Source organism: Thermobia domestica, chromosome 3 (genome assembly GCF_964235325.1).
Source record: "Thermobia domestica chromosome 3, izTheDome1.hap1.1, whole genome shotgun sequence".
Classification (NCBI taxonomy): domain Eukaryota; kingdom Metazoa; phylum Arthropoda; class Insecta; order Zygentoma; family Lepismatidae; genus Thermobia; species Thermobia domestica.
In genome coordinates, this window is record NC_137456.1 from 176,177,761 (window position 1) to 176,198,808 (window position 21,048).

At 36.5% G+C, this 21,048-nt stretch overlaps 2 protein-coding genes across 3 annotated transcripts in view; both read right to left on the reverse strand.

Annotated features, from left to right (window-relative positions):
• LOC145680878 (monocarboxylate transporter 7-like) overlaps positions 1-21,048 on the reverse strand; it is a 113,320-nt gene that overhangs the window by 26,847 nt on the left and 65,425 nt on the right. For both annotated transcript variants that reach the window (XM_081752021.1, XM_081752022.1), the window contains exons 2-3: positions 4,581-4,762; positions 452-578 (exon numbers count right to left, since the gene is read on the reverse strand). In XM_081752021.1, coding sequence (XP_081608147.1) covers positions 452-578; positions 4,581-4,742 — 289 coding nt within the window. In that variant the 5' untranslated portion in view covers positions 4,743-4,762. The remainder of the gene's footprint in view (positions 1-451; positions 579-4,580; positions 4,763-21,048) is intronic.
• Positions 19,691-20,848, reverse strand: LOC145682031 (uncharacterized). Its single transcript, XM_081753632.1, has one exon. The coding sequence runs from the start codon at positions 20,846-20,848 to the stop codon at positions 19,691-19,693; it is 1,158 nt and encodes a 385-aa protein (XP_081609758.1).

The window sequence follows — 21,048 nt, forward strand, 5'->3', positions numbered from 1 at the left end:
TTGAATTATTGTTGTGAATTGTTGTTGATTTACTTTTTTTTAAAATTTTATATTTATAAAAGATGATACTTTTAAATGCTTAGATTAACCCGTATAATTGTCCTGATTTATTTTCTCAATTAACATTTCTCTTTCAGTTTTCGGCGAACTCAGCGGCTGTTTAATGCAATACCGGCTGTCCGTTGCTTCGGTTGTCCTATTGTTCTGAAGAGATTTGGGTTTCACTCATGTGTAAACATACCTCTCCCGAACAGCAATAATAATAAATAAAAATGGTAGAGATTGGCGTTGGCTACAAAAGCTTCGTTCCAAGTCTGACTGTGCAGTATGGTTTTGTCAGCTCCTGTAGATCGTTAAAGTAAAATTAACGGTTTGAGGATTCGAAACTGACAACATTAATGTAAAATATTACGAACTTAGCCTCTCTCTCAGTCCTTAGTATATAACTTACCCAAACATGTGGTAGCGGTCATGCCTAAATTCAGAATTATTGAGACTTCTGTGTGTGACATTCCCAATCTTGCGATTTTATCAACAAAGATTAAACCAAAACTCTGCGTAATTCCCATTAGCGATATCTACAATCAATAAATAAATAAAATACAAATTAATTACTTAAACTATGCAATATTTTCCTATATACGAGACATTAATCTGAATTTCACTTCTTTACTTTTCCATTACTTTTGAAAAGAAGACAAATAGGAAAAATGTTATGTTTTTGCTAAATTGAAATTAGAATATCATTTGATCTAAACTGTGTCGATGTTATTTTCATGAAATGTTGAATAGGATATAGGCTACCAGAGATGTTGAAATTTGAAGGATTCCATGTTGTATATAACAAAATGAAAATACTCAAAATTTTACAGTCTGGTTTATTTTTGTTATCAATTTATTTTTATTCTAATTGTTATATTAATTTTTGTTTGTCCTTGGATGAATTTAAGTGTCTAAAAGTTTTGTTTTACGATTATGTTCCATATGCCTTGTGGAAACACGTGCATGAAATAATGCTCTATTATACGTTGTCAGGAATTGATGCTCAATTTAACTAATGGTGACATATAGTCAGGGTCGCCAACAGCTGCCTTCAAAAAGTAGCTAAATGAAGCGTGGAAACTGGCTAAAATGGCTAAACTTAACTCAAATTATGGCTAACAGAATTTAAAAATAAAGTAAGCAAAACATTTCCTATCTTAGTTGGTGTTTACTTTGACATACTGTAAGAATCTTAATAATATACACAAACCACATAGCATCACCATTTACACTTAAAATACTTTTGAATTTGTAATATATTTAAAGTACATTTTACTTTCTCATTCACAAGAATTACTAAAATCAGTTGCGTTATTTTCTTGGTTTCTAATTCTTACGGTAATTCTGATTATATTTTAATGGCATTATTGACCCCGAATAGGCGGTGAAAGCCGTGACTCCTGCGTGAGAATAATATAAGTAAGATACTTTCTGTGGTGTACTAATATGTGCGAAGGTACTGTTACAAATAGAAGGAATAGAAAATGTCATTCTACTCTTTATTTCAATTCATATCAATACTTCTCTAAATAAATTTTGATTGGAAAAAGAGACTCAACTACTGCTAGGAGAAAATGGCTAGAAATTTACCATTAAGAGTGCAGAATCGACAAAAATTATAACTAATAGTTACATGACATTTTTACTAGTAAATTGGAATGTGAAAATGGTTATATTTACCCATAAAATAGCTACATTTCATAAAAATCGGATAAAATCAGGGAACTCGTCGTTAAGGCTCTTTGCTAAGGTTTGGAATTTTAATGAATAATTAAAAAGACAATGAAGAATATCAAGGACGTGGAAACTACGCCAGAAATATTTAGAAACGCTACTAGGCCTATATGAGCAAATAACTGTTTCCAAGACCTTTCGTATGACGCATAAATTTGGGTTAGCAATTATTATGACGTCATAAACTGCGCACCTAAATTCCTGGTCGATAAGTAAAGGTTTGAAAATGGTTATTAATGTAATCAATATTATTTTGTAGATACTATATAGCTTGCTCTCTAAATTTTAGATGTTCATCATTGTTTTTAAAATAATTCACTAAAATTCAATAAAAGAAAGAAAAAATGGAAAATGTGACAAAAAGAAATGTGTGTCGAATATAATTGTGAAAACGAAAAGGAAATTCGGAAGTCCTCGTACGATATAAGTTTTTACTTTAGTATATTCGTCATAAATTTTGAAACTAATGCTGTGTTTACAACTTTCCTTTCTCTATTTTAAACTTTGTGATGGACAAACACCGTGTGCGTGGGTTTCCTAGGGGATCTTCCGTTTCCTTCCACTCTTTATTCTGCCATTTCATTCATTCCTCATCATCACCGTTTCCTTTAGCCTAGCCGGCATAGCCGCGGGACGTAAAACTCAAATATTTCATTTTTGTTTCATTTTTCTCTACTTTAAACCCTCCCCTTAACATTTAAATGTTTGCATTTGGAAAGATTTTCAATCTTTATCACTATAGAGCAAAAAGGTACGAGATAGTGAGAAATGGCTTTTTAATATGGATTAAGCCTCCCAGATCTCTACTTTATCTTTAACCGGAATTGGTGGAAATCTACTTATTTCAACACTGATCATCTGAGTGAGAAACAGTAAGAGATAGCGAGAAACTTTTATCGTATTTTATTTTCATTTATTTATTTATTTGTTTTATAAATAAATTCAGTACTGCAAGAATAGATATTCCTCTACTTCAACTAATAGTGGTAGAACTGAACTAACACTAACGGTTCTAATATTGATTTTAACAGAGCAGAAACGGTAATATGACGAGAAAAACTATTTTTGGTATGTACTTTGATAGTGGGGTACGCAAGACCAAGGGCGCCGATCCTGGGGGCCGAGGGGGCCCGGGCCCCCCAAAGCTCATGTGGGCCCCCTATTGTATTATGAATAGAGAATATTTGGCATAATTTGAATGTAATTTACCTTAAAATCATCATATATATACCTTCTGAATCTGAATGGGTCCTCCCAAATTTACAGAGAAATCGGCGCCCTTGCGCAAGATGCTTCTGGACCCTTTCTTTGAGCATGATATTATGCGAAAATAAACATTTACCATATTAAAGGATAAACAGAAACACCTGAAATTTTATGGATTTGGATTCTTGAACATCCCTTAACGAAATTCTGCGTACGCCACTGTATTCGAAATCTCAAGAACAGATTTCATCTGAGCTTTATTCTTCTACAGAAGCCGAAGGTAATAAACTTTAGTACAAGCTCCGGCTTCAATACTGATTCCTGTATACACATGTAGTAATAATTGTAAGACAGTAGAGAAACTGTTTTTGATGTGGATCTAGTGTCTGATGAACAGATTCCATCTCTTACATTATCACTCTATTAGAATCGAAGTTATACCTCATGTTTAAAAATATTGAATTTGCATAGTTTCGGAAATGTACCGTAGGTTTTTATTTATTTATTTTTTAACAATGGCAATTCCGGTATTTAATTAGGCGAGCAAAGCCTTACATGGTTAAGTTAAAGAAACTGAATGGAATCAAGTAAAGGGCCATACATGACACCGACACTGGTCTGTTACAAGCTGTTAACTACGGTACAAAGGAAATCGCGACCTACTGCAGGGGAACTTTTCTAAATGGATTCATGGTAGGCTAGCTGAAGAACTGTTAAAAGCTGGCAAAAATTGTAAGAGTAAATGCAACATACTTTCGGTGAAGAGCTATGACTACTTCTTTTTCGCAAAGCTGTCAGATGTTTGAACGTACAGCATACCTCGGGTAAGGCAACAATCTATAACGCTCGGACATTCCTCCACTTTTACCATCAAGTGGGGAAGAGAGAATTAAGTGCTTTTAGCACAATTTTGGTAAAGAATTCTCGTGACTGGAATTTTTTTGGCATTGGATTCCTGAAATAATATCTCAAATATCACCTGTCCAAACTGTTCGTTTACGAAAAGTTTGAGAACAGGAGTGGGGAAAATACCTACGCATGCCCATTTTTCAGAGTAATCTTCAATGAAAATTAATGATATCAGGCCATCAGCTGATTAATGCTGAAGGCATAATCGCATACAGCGGTGGGAACATGGCATTTCTTGGCGTAAGTACCAATCGCATATACATCGAACACCTTGTGTAGAGAGATTTTAAAATATAAGGTTTCTACATTTAGATTCAGATAATCCTGTATTCGTATAAAGAGACGTCTCATTCCCATGATACAATTATGCAGGACCTACAAAAAGTAAAATATTAAGAATTATACATATAGGCTATTAACAGCTTTGATATAAATTGAAAACCTTTAGTTTTATGTATATGTCTTTACGACAAATGAGACGAGTGATTAATGAAAGTGAATGATTGTGAATTATGTAATGAGAACATAGGATGAAAAAAAAGTATCTCGACAAAACTCACGGGCACAATGTTTTCATTACAAATTCACACACTTTCGATCGAACCAGGCAACTAAAGCACAGTGTTACCAATTAACACCTTTAACAACCATCAATTAACTTGTGTTAAGATATTAATACCTTTACTTACATTTGCCAAGGAGGTGCCAAGAACAATCATCCATCCCCAGCCTCCATCTGGAGGGATAAGTTCTTCCTTCTCCTTCATTTCTTTCTGTTTAGTCTTTGGCTTTCCGTCTTTTATTACGAAATTTTCTTTCGTTTCTTCATCATTGGTTTCAGCTGACCCCATCTTTCATCTGACTAAAAAATCTGTAACGAGAAATGGAATAATCGCATGATATAGTAAGTTTTCAAATGTTGTGTACGGTACAAACTACCGAAAGTGAAATATTCAGCTTAAGTTTCATATCCGGCTTAAAACGAGCAGATGTGAATACGTGAGTGGAATAATCAGAGTGGGTTACGAAAAAGTGTGACAAAACAAGAAAGCCCCCAGGGAAACTTAGTGTCATGAGGTCATCAGAAACAGAAGAAATGGAAAGCTTTAAAAAGATTCTCTAAATGTCACTAAAAAGAATAATATGCAGATATAAAAGGTAATTATGTAAGCTAATTTTTGTACAGAATTGAAAGGGAAATTGAGAACAGAAGAATTTGATGATAATTAAAAAACAGTGGGAAGATCAACGCTAAAAAATCTAACAACTGAAAGTAGTCTACGAAGATAACAGAACAGAATTATTTACAACTAGTGTATCTATCGTATCCTGTTATTAGTAAGATGTTTCAGCAATTAGTACTTGTTCCTGTTTGTTTTGGTGGTGTCACTTTAAATCAACTAAGAAGAATTAATTTATTATGTGAATTGACTACGCAAGTGAGACGTTCAGTGTCACCCTGTAGGAAGAAACTTCCATTAACAGCCTAATTTAATCATTGATAAATGACAAATATACCTTATCTAGGGTAATATAGAAAAAAAGGTGAATTGTTTTTGTACTTTTTTCTATATTACACCGACGTCACGTATCAATGGTATCATACCTCGCCAATTAGCCACGTCAAAAATCTATAAAATTTACCGACACTACACTCTAAGTACTGAAGTTAACTTAGAACACAATATATTTTATTCATTTGAAAATACAATATTGACCCTCACACCACCTTTGGAATAAAGATTTTCCATTGTGTATAGCCTAGAGTTAACAAATGTATTTTTATTTTTAATTTTTTTAAAAGATGGTTACAAACTTTACACAAGAATCAGATATCAAATCTGAATATGTACATTCAAAACAAGTATGTGGACCCAAACACAAAATACTACGGCAAGAATATGTGGCTCAATTTAGCCATAGGAGAAGGGTTAGCACAATAAGACATACATATAGCTTCTTCTAGACACCTATATGAACAATTCTAAAGATTTCTTATATTGGAACGAAGCACTTGGGACACCTGAATGATATGACTCACTATTGAGATACAATGCCAATAAACAATGTATGTCGCATGTCGCATGCTGTCAATTACGGGAACACCGATTTATGCACACACATAACCCTTTCATTAGCGAAGACTTTCAATGCATTTTACTCTAAAATGCTTTACAAACTGATAAACCATTTAATCAGGCTTTTTAAAAGTGAATATTACTCCTCCTCTCTGGAACTGAACCCCAGGTACGGTAGTGAATCACGAACTATAATGATGATACCTTGAAATTGTGACACAAGCTTCACACTAATATACGAACAGAACCAGGGTGGGAAAAAATCATGATTTTTTAAAAATAACTTCTGTTGTTTTTTTTTTTAAATTTAAATCGATTTTTTAATATTTAAATTACATCTTTCTCCTCGAATAACACAAGTCGCGAAATGAAGAAAAAACATTAGGAACATTGATATGGACAGTAAACACTTAAACTATATCTGACAACATTGAAACTGGAATGAACCGAATCAACCACTTCCGATTTCATCATATGGATAAAGCCCTCTTTGCTGGTCTACTGGCTAGCACGTGTCGTTAATGCCCTTTTGGCAGTGGCTTAGTTTGTAAATCTGCTGACATTAGAAGCCTCCAATATTCTTATCCCATTATCATAATCAAATTATCGAGAAATAAATTTGATACAAGTTTGGAAATTTCTTTGACATATTGTGAAAGTCTACCGAGCAGTCTTGCTATGTTATGTTGTGCCTTTAAGCAAAATATAAAAACCTAAATTACAGCTAGTCATCTTCTTCCTGACATTTTACTTGCTTGAGAATCTGAGATAATCACAGGTTTCAGTCAAGGTCGAGACGAACGATAGAAGTGAAAAGGCATAACATAACAACAAATTTCAATACTTAGATACTCAACGTCTGGAATGGTAAATATTTACATTACAAGGTCACATGAAAGAAGTGCAAGGTGGAGTCATAATCTTGCAATATTCATGTACCCAACATAGGCTACCTGTACTTATTGCAGTAGAATGAAAGGATGTTAACATTCAAAGTGTAACCCCTCATATTGGACTGTCTGCAGCCACCTTCTTATCAGTTAATCGAATCCACGTTCATACTTCGTCTTATCTTTATTAGAGATAAAGAAGTCAGTCCCTGCTGTTTCCACCTCTTGCTGGTTGGTGACGCATCATGATTTCACTTCTAAAGCCATTATAGCCACAGATCAAAACAGTAGTAAGCCGAAGGGGCAAGGTCAGGATTATATGCCGGGTGTGGTATCAGTTCAATGCCATCAAGTTTCTGGATTTGTTGCTGCGTTTTCTCGAGCTGAGTGTCGTTTTGCATTATCCTGCTGCAGCAAGGTGAACTTTCGGTTCACAAACTCAGATATTTTTGCAGTAGTATACATTCTCTAGATATAGTATATATATATAGTATAGTATAGTATATAGTAGTATAGTATCCTATTTGGAGAGTATAGTATACATTCTCTTGAACTGTTCGGAATAAATGCCGGCATTGATGTAGGCCTACGGCCGTTAGGGATAAACTCGAAGTAAATTACTCATTCGTACTTCTTCAGTACACAGTGGCGGAGCCAAGGGAGGGCCTGGGGGGCAGGCCCCCTTGCTCAAATTATTGGCTCCCTTAGTGCTCCCCCACATAGTGATACTTCTATAGGTCTACAAACAGTGAGTTGGTAATGGCCACAACTGAAAGTACTACCGAAACATGTCTCAACAACAGAGTTACCAGCTGCAGAATACCATATCATGCAATAGTCTGCGTTCCGAGTAAAAAAGCTCCAGGTTTGTTTTTGTTTGTAGTACAGCAAGATCTAATTCATCGAAATCAGTATGATGGATGCATTGACATCACCATCTGAATGTTCCTTTTAACTTCTGTCCCTTATCTGGCTATTTTCTTTGTTTTCTACAAAGAAACAGGAAATAAAAGTAAAATCAGTCGGCATTCTCATTCGCTTCGATGTTGAAAGTCATATTAGGCCTATAATAAGAGATGCTTACTTACAAATGCTTACTGCAATAAAACATTACACTTGTGTTGGACGAAAGAAGTCTTCGTACACTAATTAATTAATTTCAATCGATTATGGTGGCATAGAACAAATGAATAGCATCCATTAAATAATTTCGTATTATCATTATTATTATTATCAAATAATATCAAGCCGTCTTGTTTAATATACAGTAAAAGAAGAGAGCAGAAGTTTTTATTATTTCTGTCATTCTCTCTGCTGTTCGTATCCCAATCTTTCGAGAAAATTAAGATACTGAATACTGCCGACGCCTACTATTTGCTACTGATACTGGTTCTCCTTCTCGACTACCTTCTGGTCTTGTCTCTGGTACGTATAGTTTCGTAACACTCTTGACCATGGCAACTTAGTAGAAAACCTCTGCTGCGATGTTAACAAACGATACTAGCGATCTCCAAGGAAAACGGAGTCAGCGCTTGGTGGACCTATACTACTAAGCCTGGGGAAATAAGGCTAACAAAAATTAGTGATTCTTTATGAATAAATCGTTCAAAAGTATTTTCTTTTAAACGATTTTAACTGTAACTTAATCCCAAAACTGCTACTACTAGAGAAATTCCGAAATTTATCACAGAGCCAGTGCTACCATCTCCTGAATACCGTCAGGTAAGATACCGATATGATTCAACTTGGTCGCAACAGTAATGCTATTTTGTGTAGACGTGGTAGTTACTCTCGTGACCTGGTTGTAACATCTCGTTATCTGATGTTTAGTAATCAGGTGGGACTGGTCCACAGATTAAGTTCAGTCGGTGAATATCCATTTTTATCACAGACTAGCAGCGTTCACCCCGCTTCGCTGCGGTCACCCCGGAACGCAATAAACTTTGTTACTTAGATAATTTTTACTTTTTCGCTTTCAAGTGATATGATAAAAACCATAGAAGATTGCAGTAAATCTTAACATTATATCGCCTGTCATTTATGTTAACCCGCCCCGCTTCGCTGCGGTCATCCCGGTGCTGGCATATTGTAAAAGTGTCTGTAAAAATAAGCAAATCAATTAAAAAATTTTAAACAGAAGATTCAAGCTATTTTCCGCTGTATATCGCCTGTCATTTATGTTAACCCGCCGAGTGACACGGTCATGCGGGTTGCATATAAATACGTTTATTTTTACCTATGATGAACTAACAAAGGATTTGTGGACACCTGAATGGTCAATTATCTCAAGACACTGGTAATTAAAAATTAAAGTGATATAATAAAAACCATCTAGGGTCCAAATCCTAATAACCCCCCAAAAATGAAAGAAATTGGTTCAGCCGTATTAGCGTGATGAGCGGACAAAGGATTTTGTACGTTCTCTTTTATATATATAGATTTATTATATTTGTTCTTCGTCAAAATATGCATTTCTGAGAAAATTAAGCATTAAGCATTTCTGAGAAAATTACATTGTAGGAATTACGCAGAGCAGTAAATCAATGGTGACATGAATTTGCTATTTAATGCTCCTCTTTCAAATCTAATCTCAAAACTAACAATATTAATTTAACTACAGGATAGTACTAACTACTAACAGGATAGTAGCGTTAAGTTACTTCAACTACATTTGAATTTATTTTAAGGCTTTGAAACATCCGAGACTCAGAGGATAGAAATAAGTGAAATGAATCAATAGGGCCATAAAAATTTCCTTAGTGACACCGAGGAAGAATCTTGGTAATATTCCTCAGTCGAAATATTTATCCACGAGGGATCGATCACATCATCTTTCGAATCTTAAGTCGATGTTGTACCGTTGATTTTGGTCATTCGGCGTGGGTGTGAAGGGTTTGTGTATTTGAATTTACGTCAAATTCTAACAACTAGTGAAGGTAAACAAACGAAAGAAAGAAAAAGGCCACGTATAATTCTTTTGCTGTAAGGAGTCCCGATTGAAATGTCTGTTCTAACACTCGTAAAACTCAAAAAAAATTTTCTAACACTGTTTGATATTAGTGAAACAAAAACACATTTCCTCTTTTCGCTTCAAAGAGTGTTTACTTCATCATTTTAATAAAGTAAAGGCACATTCATGACTCAGTTTTAGAGCTCAAGAGTAAAAGTAACCATAAATAATTGAACTACGGCCACATCAAAACAAGATGCTGCAACCGAGACAGTTGCCCCGGGCGCCAGCAAACAAATCTGTGTGTTTATTGGCGTAGATGTAGTTGAAGATGATGCTAATCGCAAAATTTGTTCTGGGCATCAAATGTCTAGTTTCGTCACTGATTAGGCTATCATATTTTTAAAGCGTGAAATCGGGACATTTTTCTGAAAAATTAAGAATACATGATAATTATTGGCAGTTTACTTTAAAATGAAACTTAAGCTTCTAGAGTAATGCTTAAAATTTAAAGTAGGCTTGGACGGCAAATTAGTGTCCTGTTAGAGTTCAGTTCCAGTTTCTGTGCGACGCTTGTCTCTTAAGAAAATTTATCCTTGTTCATCACTTTTTACTTTATTATTATTAATAATAATACAGTTTATCTACCAAGCAATTATTTACATTATTATACAGTATTAAATCAAATCTAGAATTTGTGATATTTATTTACTTCCATCATTCCATCCGGCAAATTAGTGTAATCTGTACAAGATGGAATGTTTTCGGGCTGGTAAAATTTGAGATGACTGTTGCCATGCTATAACTTTGAGAATCGCCTTATATCAAGTAGATGCAGACATGTCGGAAGGTTTGATTCTTGTAGATTCACTAGTTCAAATGCGGTCGAAGATGAGGTCTCGAGAATATGACTCTCAACGAAGAACATTCGAACAAATTAATCAAGAATGTTTGTAGATATGCAAAGAAAATGGTCTTGAAATTCCAGGGTCGGAAACAGATAGAATATAGGGGTTCCTCGTGAAAACGAATTAGACATTCGCCATCGAAATATCACAAATTCATTTTGGATGAATATCTTCCTTCATTGGAGGCAGAAAACGAATTTTCTAAAGATAATATACTAAGAGATATTTTTCTGCCTACTGTTGATATGACAACCACTGAGACGGAAAGACACTTTAGATCATGTAGCAAAATCATTGGATCAATTGCCACTCTACCTCCAAAAGTGAAAACTTTCTAAATTACAACATTGTGGAGCGTATGCCCCAGCATTATAAAAGTGATCTGAAAATATTCAAATGTGAACTCAAAATCCTCCCAAACACAATTAAGTTGTATGAAGACGAGAGAAAACCAAAGTTGATTCCTTGATGAATTTCGTTGATCTTTGCGTTTACAAAACCGCATTCCTAGAAACCTACAACCTAGACATCATCTCTGTGACTAAATTAGTTTCTAGTGCTACATATGAAAGGCCATCCTCATGTTTCAAAAGATTAAAGACATACAGGCACTTCAATGGGTGGTGATAGCATCAAATACTTAAGGTTATTTTATATTGAAGAAAACTGCTAAATCGTTAGATCTTGAAGAAGTTGATGATAAGTTTGCTGCTGCTCACAAGAATAGAAAGATCCTCTTTTAAGTAGAGGCATGAACCTATAAGTTATTGTAAAAGTGTATTTCTCTGCTTCCACTTAAATCAACCGCCCACACCTATTTTAAACGCTGTAATTAAATAACTATTTACTTATATTAGAAATCAATTTATTAATGTATCCCAGTTGTTTGAGGTAGTATATTCTTACATTTCACTGTAAAAGAGTAAAATCGCGAACAACAAAAGATGGAAAAATTCACCTTGACAAAACAAACAAACAAACAAAACACACACACACTATATATATATATATAGGGCTTAGACAGAAAATCTAAAAATACTTCATACAGGACACGTAAGTTTGGCCCTCCACTGTACAACACTTGTTACGGTTGCCGATCGTTTATTGTTTTCAATCTGTCATGTGGACTTTCCTCTTCCGTCAGCAGTAACCAATTCACCTGTGAGTGTAGTGGTGTGAAAGTGGTGCGGTAAAATGGGCGACCTGACAGACTTCCAAAGAGGCATGATCGTTGGTGCCCGTCTGGTTGGAGCTTCCGTGGCAACAGTGGCGAACATTGTGGTGGTATCGAAAGGCACTGTGCCCAATGTCACGAGGGCGTACACAATTCATGGGCAAACGACGTCTGCAAAGCACAAGAATGGTCGAAAGACAATCCTGTCAGATAGGGACCGGAGGTCGTTAAAACGGATTGTAGCAGCTAAAGAGAAGACCGCTGCAATGAAAATTGCGTTTAAACTCAGCCTATATAACCCGGCTTCATCGAAAACCGTGCGACGGGAACTTCATAAAATGAAAATTCATGGCAGGGCCGCTATCGCCAAACCCCTGGTCACAGCAGTAAATGCGAAGAGGCGTATCCAGTGGTGCAAGGACCACAAGGTGTGGAGTCATGAGCAGTGGAAACACGTAATGTGGTCCGATGAATCGACCTTCACCTTGTTTCCAACAACCGGTCGTGTTTACGTATGGAGAACAGCGTGGCAGGCCTATGACACAGACTATCTGCTCCCAACTGTAAAGCATGGGGGTGGTTCTGTTGGTATACGGACAAAATCTCGCGGCCGAAACATCGCCGCCCAAAACCTCGCGGGACAAAATGTCGCCGGGCCAAAACCTCGCCGCCCGAAACCTCGCGTGGCCAAAACCTCGCCGCCCAAAACCTCGCGGGACAAAATCTCGCCGGGCCAAAACCTCGCCGCCCAAAACCTCGCGTGGCCAAAACCTCGCGGGACAAAATCTCGCCGGGCCAAAACCTCGCCGTGCCAAAACCTCGCCGCGAATGAAACTTTTCTTTAAAATTTACCCAATGTGTTTCCTAATGTGCAATTCCACATTACAAATAATAATAATAATAATAATAATAATAATAATAATAATAATAATAATAATAATAATAATAATAATAATAATAATAAGACACAAAACATCATGTGCGTGGGCTTTCTCGGGTTATTCCCGTTTCCTCCCACTTTCTTTATTTGATCATTTCCTTCATCCTGGTCATTTACGTCTCCTTTAACCTATAGGACATAGTCAAGGGACGTCGTAAAAACTCATATATTATTTCATACTTTCATAAATATTATTAGATTTTTGTTAAAATTTTAAGTTTTTGGATGTTCCAAAGTTCACGAAACTAACCTCGTTAGTTGTCATTACTTTCCTTATGCAGACTTTCTTTCCCTATAACCAGTTTAAAAACATCCTGTCGCCCTACCTTCACATTGAAATCCTCTAATACAGAAATAGAATTTTCATATGGTATCGCGGGACTTGGTCAAATACTCGTGATACTTCTTCTGAAACAGCGTCTTTTATACCGTCATCCTTATCATCTGTTGGAACATTTACATTTTGGTCAGGAGAGATTTTGGGTATGGCGATATTTTGGGGCGCGAGGATTTGGCCCGCGAGGTTTTGGGTGGCGAGGTTTTAGCCAGGCGAGGTTTTGGCCCCACGAGATTTTGGCCCGCGACGTTTTGGGCGGCGAGGTTTTGGCCAGGCGGGGTTTTGGCCCGGCGAGATTTTGTCCCGCGAGGTTTTGGGCGGCGAGGTTTTGGCCAGGCGAGGTTTCGGCCTGGCGAGATTTTGGGCCGCGAGGTTTTGGGAGGCGAGGTTTTGGTCCGCGAGGTTGTCGCCGCGAGGTTCTGGCCGCGAGGTTTTGTACCCAAACCGGTTCTGTTACAGTATGGGCAGTGATATCGTGGTTTTCTGCAGGTCCCATCATAGCCCTGCATCGAATGATGAATGCTAAGGCGTATGAGGCCATTTTGGGGGACCAGGTTCTACCCATGGCTCAAATATTGTTCCCTGATGGTGATGGCATCTACCAAGATGATTTGTCACCCTGACGCTGCAAAAACTGTGAAATCATGGTTTGAGGAGCATGACCAGGAGCTATCACACCTCCCCTGGGTCCCACAATCGCCAGATCTGAGCATCATTGAGCCATTGTGGTCTGAGTTAGATAGGCGTGTTCGGTCTCATTATCCTCCACCAGCATCCCTAAAGGAACTGAAGCATGTTTTGGAGGAACAATGGTACAAAATTCCACATACCACGATTCAGGTATACGTCCATTCCACGTCGGATCCAAGCTGTTTTGGACGCAAAAGGAGGCCCCACACCATACTAGGTATGATTTTTACACTTTTGCAAACGTTTTAGATTTTTTGTCCAACCCCTGGATATATATAACTAACTAACTCTATGGCCTATGGAACCCAAATTTGATGATTTGTGTCCGATTGCCAGAAAGGAAAGTGAGATGAAACTGATGTCCCTCTAGAATAAGTCTCAAATCTGCCCATTTCCCAATGTTGACGACAACTCTGCTCTCTGATCTTACACAGGATTGTTTTTCAACTTCACAAATATTTTGAGCATTGCTTAACAAAAAGAAAAAAATGGAAACGGTCTTACTTGCCCCCCCCCCAAACGCTTAAGACAGATTTGCGCCGCTGGGTCACACTCGAGATTGACAAGAGATGTGCGCTAGCGGTGGCCTGGCATTACATATACAGATTGTAAACCACACACAACTAAAATAGTCATATTTTCCTACTACGATGAATTTGCTCTATACAGTGTTTGATGTCACGAGATCTTGAAAAACCTGATGTCTTCCACAGACACACATTCTGAAATGCGAATTTATCGTTCGACTCGAATGATGAATACTTGATGTTTTTACATGCATTTTCACCTAGGGCTAAAATATATATAAAGATTTTATTAGTCATTGATGCTCAACAATGGAATAATTTACTCTATGTCATTCACTGTGTGTGAATGTTGATCTATTATTTGGCATATTTTTGGAATCGGCGCGACAGATTTTTTTTTTGAGTTAAAATTTCTTACTTTCTTGGTATAGGGTCTATTTTCTGTATTTTTTGTTAGTTCAGGTTAGGATAAGTTACATTATATTAGGTTAGTTTAGGTGAGGCTAGGTTAGGTTAAGTTACTTTCGGATAGGTTAACTTTGTATTGGACCCCCAGTTCCAAAACTATCCCGTTATTTAATTAATTACGATATCCTAGCAAAACCATGAATATATCTACGTTTTCATAGGGTGGCCTGGTTCTTTTATTCTGATAAATCTGGGAGACCTATTTTTCACTTCAACAATAGACAGTTAACACTTAATCTTAAATAATGTGTTTACTTTACCTTATTTCTGGCTCTTTATATTTAAATTCCACTTTCTAACTAGATCTTCTAAGTTCGAAATAACTAATTATACATATTATTTACACTTCTAACACAGGTAAAATCTACTTTTTGTTTTTTCTTCCGTAACCTCAATTGAAGTTTTATATCTTCAGATGCAGATCTGGGTTCCAGTCAGCTATATCATGTATATTATGATAAAAAGGCCTTGTGTCCATCTTAAACACAAACTAAATACTACTTTCTTACAAGGTTGTCTATAATCTTTATTATAAATTAACTACAAATGTTACAGTTTCGGAAGTATATCACTTCCTTCTTCAGACTACTACTCCAACTGAAATCATAAATAACATTACGTCATTTGTTATCTCTGCCAATCAGGGATCACTTTTCATTAAAATTCAATATATATATATATGTCAATTGTTGTGACAATTTTAAATTCTTAACAGACATAATACATTGTTAACAAATCTTTATATTTCTTTTAACATATATTAACTAAAATAAATACTAATTAACTACCTAACTATTGAAATTTTCTACCTGAATATTGAAAAAACATGAAAATAAATTTAACCCTATATTGTCCTTATATTCTACCTTTCTTCTTTCTTTTCTTTTCAAAACGTCCTTCCACTCTTCATTAATATTCAAACCACTATTCCAGTTCATAGCTTTATTGTAAACTTCTTTTATCCTCTTCGCTTCTTTCCACTTTCTAACCAGTTGTCTCCCTTCATATTACAATATTTTCGCTCCTTCCCAGTTTACTTCGCGGCGTGTTTCATCGACGTGCTTGTAAATGGCATTAGTGTCTCTCTTCAATCTTACATCATCTTGATGTTGTTTTAAACGTTCTTGCATTCTCTTCTTGGTTTCCCCTACATCACTTTATCACACATCCCACACGGTACTTCATATATCACTCCTTTATTACATAATTCCACTGACGTTCTCATCTTCTTTTTCTTTATGATATCTGTTATCTTCATTCCTCCTTTCCTGTACGTCTTAATACCTTATCTCTTAAGAATTCTTATCTTCTCTGATATCACCCCTGTATTATCAATACCATGCCATAATTTCTTCTTGTACTCTTCTTTCTCTTCTTCTTTCTCACTTTTCTTCCTGCTCTTTTTCTTGTCCTTTTCATTGTAACCATTCTCTTTCAGCTGTTCCCATAGTTTTTCTAAATCTTTCTCCTCTTGATCTTCCTTCACATTTATAATTCTGATCCTCTCTTCCATAATCCCAATGAAATTCAGTTTTGTTCCTTCATCGACATCACTTCTTTTATTGCAGTAAACTCCTGCTGCACATTCTTTTTGGAACCACGATGTTATAAAATTTCCTTGAACCATTCTTTCATAATTTCCTTGAAACCTACACTTTTGGCGCACAAATTTTCCTGGTGCACAATGTAATGATAGGATACAATCTGTTTGTTTCCACAAGCACTTGCCTCATTACGTAATAATGTCACAAAACCTTCATTCTTGCCAATCATTGCAGGAGACGCGTCAGTTATAACACCAGAGATATTTTTAAGGCTTAAGTTGTATCGCTCCATGGACAACAAGACAACCTTAAAAATATCACTGCCTTTCATGGTACCTTTTAAAGGAAAAAGAGCTACCAGCTCCTCACAAACGCTAAAGTTTTTTTGTAATACCTCTGACGAAGATAGCTAATTGCGCTGTATCAGATACATCACAACTTTCATCAACAGCCAGTGAGTAATAAACAAGTTGAGTTGAGTTGATTTTGAGTTTTACGTCCCGTTCAGCAGCGAGGCTATATGAGACGTGGACCTACTGATTAACGTGGAATCCGAACCACATGAGCTCCCGCCGGGAATCGAACCCGGGCCTCCAACGCCAAAGGCGCGTACGCTAACCGCTTAGCTCTGAGGAGCTCTGAGTAATAAACGAACTGAGAAGCATGTTCTTTAAGTGTATTTTCGATATCCCCTGCCAGTTCTTCTACTCTTCTTCCCACAGTAACACCAGACAAACTCACTTTGGAAAACATTTTCCTTCTATCAGGACACAAAATTTCAGCTGCTGCTACCATGCAGTCTTTCACAAATTCCCCATCAGTAAAAGGTTTTGACCGTGTAGCAATTTCTTGGGCTATGATATAACTTACTTTTGCAATGGAGTCATGTTCGGAATTACACCTTGTAAATGTGCTTTGCTGGTCTCGGAGTTTCTTCTTCAATTCTATATATATTTCCGGAGTATACATGAAAGCGCGAAAATCTGATGAAAGTGCTGCCAGTAATACACAACAAAATAATCTGAGACGGGGTTACGTGTCACTCTAATAATATTAAATTCACCAAAATAGCATGTTTCTTATTATTATTATCTTCACTTAGAACAATGCAATTTTTATATTTCACTTTGAAAAATTTTTGCCTAATTATTTTACATTTAGAATTTAACAAAAAGGAAATTTATAAACGGACATACATAATATAAAAATGTAAATTAAATGACAAACCAAAGAACATAAAATAAATTAGACATGCAAAACATTAAAAGAAATATCCTCAACCTGTCATAGATAAAAAGTTAACCGAAATATACAAAATGATGTACAAAGAATCAATGCATTACATAATATACGAAATTCCAGGCAACACTGTGCTGTGCAATGTGATATAATTGAACCTTCATATAGCAGTACTTGATGGTAGATGTGGCTAGCGTGGAACGGATTAACTATTTAAGATAAAAAACTTCTTCCATAATAGGAGCAGAGGGGAATGATTTAAAAATACAAGCTGCGATTCCCCGCTGAATTGCTAAACTGAGTCTCTGTATTAAAAATTGTTTGCTCCGCGGATCTTCTGTTTTCGCAACCAACTGTGAACCTATTTGTTTCACTAGATTCTTTGCCTCTTTGCTGAAAACACCCATTGTTTCAACAGCAAAGGGAATGAAAAAATGGTCTTCTTTTAAGCATTTATATTTTAAATGTTTTCGTCTGCACGCTGTTTCTGCCGCACTTCCAGCTTCCTTAGATGTTGATACGATATGAGAAGCTGCAAAAGTATCAACACAAGTGACATCCCATACTAGACATTGCCCATTTTCCCAGGGGATTAACGTGATGCCATCTGGTCTTTTCCCATCATCCCTTGATAAACCTGATGGTTCTAAAATTGAAGGCATGTCTATGCTGGCCAAAGCACTCTTTAGTATATCATTTAATTCAGCGTGACGGGACACTTTGCCTGCGCTTTTGGGACAGCTCAATGGATGCAAACACTTTTCATTGACTTGCTCCCGACAAATGCATGTAAATTTTTTACACATGTTCATGCCAAGGCGTAGAGCAACACAAAGACGAAAAGAATTGTTATCCATGAAAGTTCCAATATTTCTCGATGGAATTGATTGCAACCATGCGCCAGATTCTTTTTCTTGTAAGGCCTTAAAGCGAGCTATATCAAATACATTATCCAAAAGTAACTCTTGTTCAATAATTGATTTTAAGATTATTTTGTCCCAGTTTTTCTGTACTTCTAATGTGGATGGTATATCTTGTCCAAATAAAAACTTCCATACGTCAATTGCCTCTATCAAGTGATGAATGACCACATCATCAACGGGAATGTTAAGAATGTTGGAGACGAGTGGTCTCACCCCATAACACGAGGAAACAAAAGCTGGAAGGCTGAGGTCGGAGACTCTGCGGATATTCAAACCTCCGAATCGAATTGGAAGACTAGCTTGTGTCCATTGTACAGTGAAACCTGTCTTTAGCGGAATCGAACGGGACTTGCAAAAATTTCCGTTAAAGTCAGGTTTCCGCTTAGTAGAGGTAGACCTTTCCTCTTAAAAAAAAAAATACATGCTTATAAAGTATGAGAAAATTTATTGCTCTACGTACATTGTTCGATTACAGTACTTCTTTCTTCTACGAATAAATACACAAAAAATTAAAATGAATACAAAATATACTCTGCACACGTTATCTTTATTTTTCTAATAGCCAAGCAGGATTTTCTGTGTACATTGCTGCTTGGCTGCTTGACTTTCCGCATACAGCCTGAGAAATTATACTAAGAGAATCAGAATCATTTTTCCGTAAGGCAAATTTTTGCAGTTACTTTAAACTTCTGAGAGCATCTTGATATGTATTTATTCTACACTCTTCTTGGAACTCGGTATCGTATTCCTCTTCTTCCTCTATCTCGTTTTCTTCTTTCCGACATTCCGTATGATTTGTGCGGGGATTAAGGACAATTTGTGGGGGTGAATATGAGTAGTGGTTGGGGAAGGTAAACACTGTCCAGAAATATTTAACAAAAGAACTAACATTTTATCGCAGACAGTGTAATGTATATGTCTCACAAAATGTCTAAACATCTTCTAAATGCTGTAGTCCGAAACTCAGAATTTTCCGTTAAATGTTTATTTTTCTTTCCGTTGTCCGCGTAACACAGTTTCCGCTTAATGAAGGGACTTTTACACGTTTTGTTCTCCAAAATTCATGGAACCGTGAAATATTTCCGTTTAAGACAGTTTTCCGTTTAATAAAGGGTCCGTTGAAGACAGTTTTTACTGTATTTGATTCATAGATATATTTACTATAGACTCTAATGCTTTTTTCAGGCAGGCATCCATTTGGAGAAGTAGAGATGGCATATACCATGTTGGAGTAGTTCGAAGAAAATATTGTAACTTTGGTATACCCATGCAATTTTTTAGAAGGAAATATGCCAAGTGAGATGGTAAGATTTTTAACCGTTCAATAACAGTTATAAGCTGATTTAGGTGCTCATTAAAAGCTATTTCGTAACCTGTTTCATGTAGTGGAGCACCTAGAAGAAATAACTGGTTCGCATTAACTGTTCGAAGTCCAGGAAGAAGCTGTTCAAATTGTGATACAATAGTGGTGTCCACTTGTCCAGATGTGAAAAAGAGTTCACATTTAGAAGGATTAACTTCTAAACCAATGCGTTTAGACTCTGCTAATAAAATATTCACATCCTGAAAAACGGATTGTGGGGAACCACCCAAAGTACCATCATCCAGATAAAATAATTTTAGTTCAGATGATAATTTGCGAACTATAGGATGGATTGATAAGCTGAAAAGCATTGGGCCAGCGGGATCTCCTTGTTGGCAACCGACCTGGGACAGTATTGTTTTCTCTCCAAAAAACAGCATTGACGGACAAGCATAGCTTTGCCAGAAAAAGGGGTAGGTGGCAGGGAGCTGTTGCTTTATTTCACTTAACATGATATCCCGTTCCACCGTATTAAAGGCATTTTTATAATCTATTTTGAGAATGACGTGCTGTGAATTTTCATGGTTCTTGATAAAAGTTCGAGTTGAATGAATAACTGCTTCACATCCTCTTTTCGTTGCGAACCCTAATTGGTTGGGCTGAAAATAGGAAGAGCATTGCTGGTACACACTGGAGCATACGAGCTTAGAAGCCAATCTTCTTAAGGTGCAACCTACAGCTATTGGACGAATTCCGCCTTCTTTCTTACGGAGTGCACAAAGTGTGGCTCCAAAGAAATATTTTCGTATATCTTGAGGCACTCTTCCACACAAAATGAGATTAATTAACCTCGTTAGGTTATCCAATAATATTTCAGCTGCTTCCCCTGCCGGTTTGGATAACAGATCTTTTAGATGTTGTGGAGATAAGCCATCAATGCCTGGAGCTGAACCACTGGGAAAACTGTAGATAGCTCTCGAAACCATCTAAGCATCCACCGTTAATACAGGGTCACTTTCCAAAGGAGGATCTGGAAACGAGAGTTCCCTAGATGGCATGGGATGTTTATTGGTGAGAAGCTTATAGGTCTCCTCGTTCACTGGGGCCAATGTGTCATCTGAACTTAACAATCTAATTGCACCTTTTGTGTCAAAATCCGAAATTTTCGCTGCCACTCTTTTGGAGA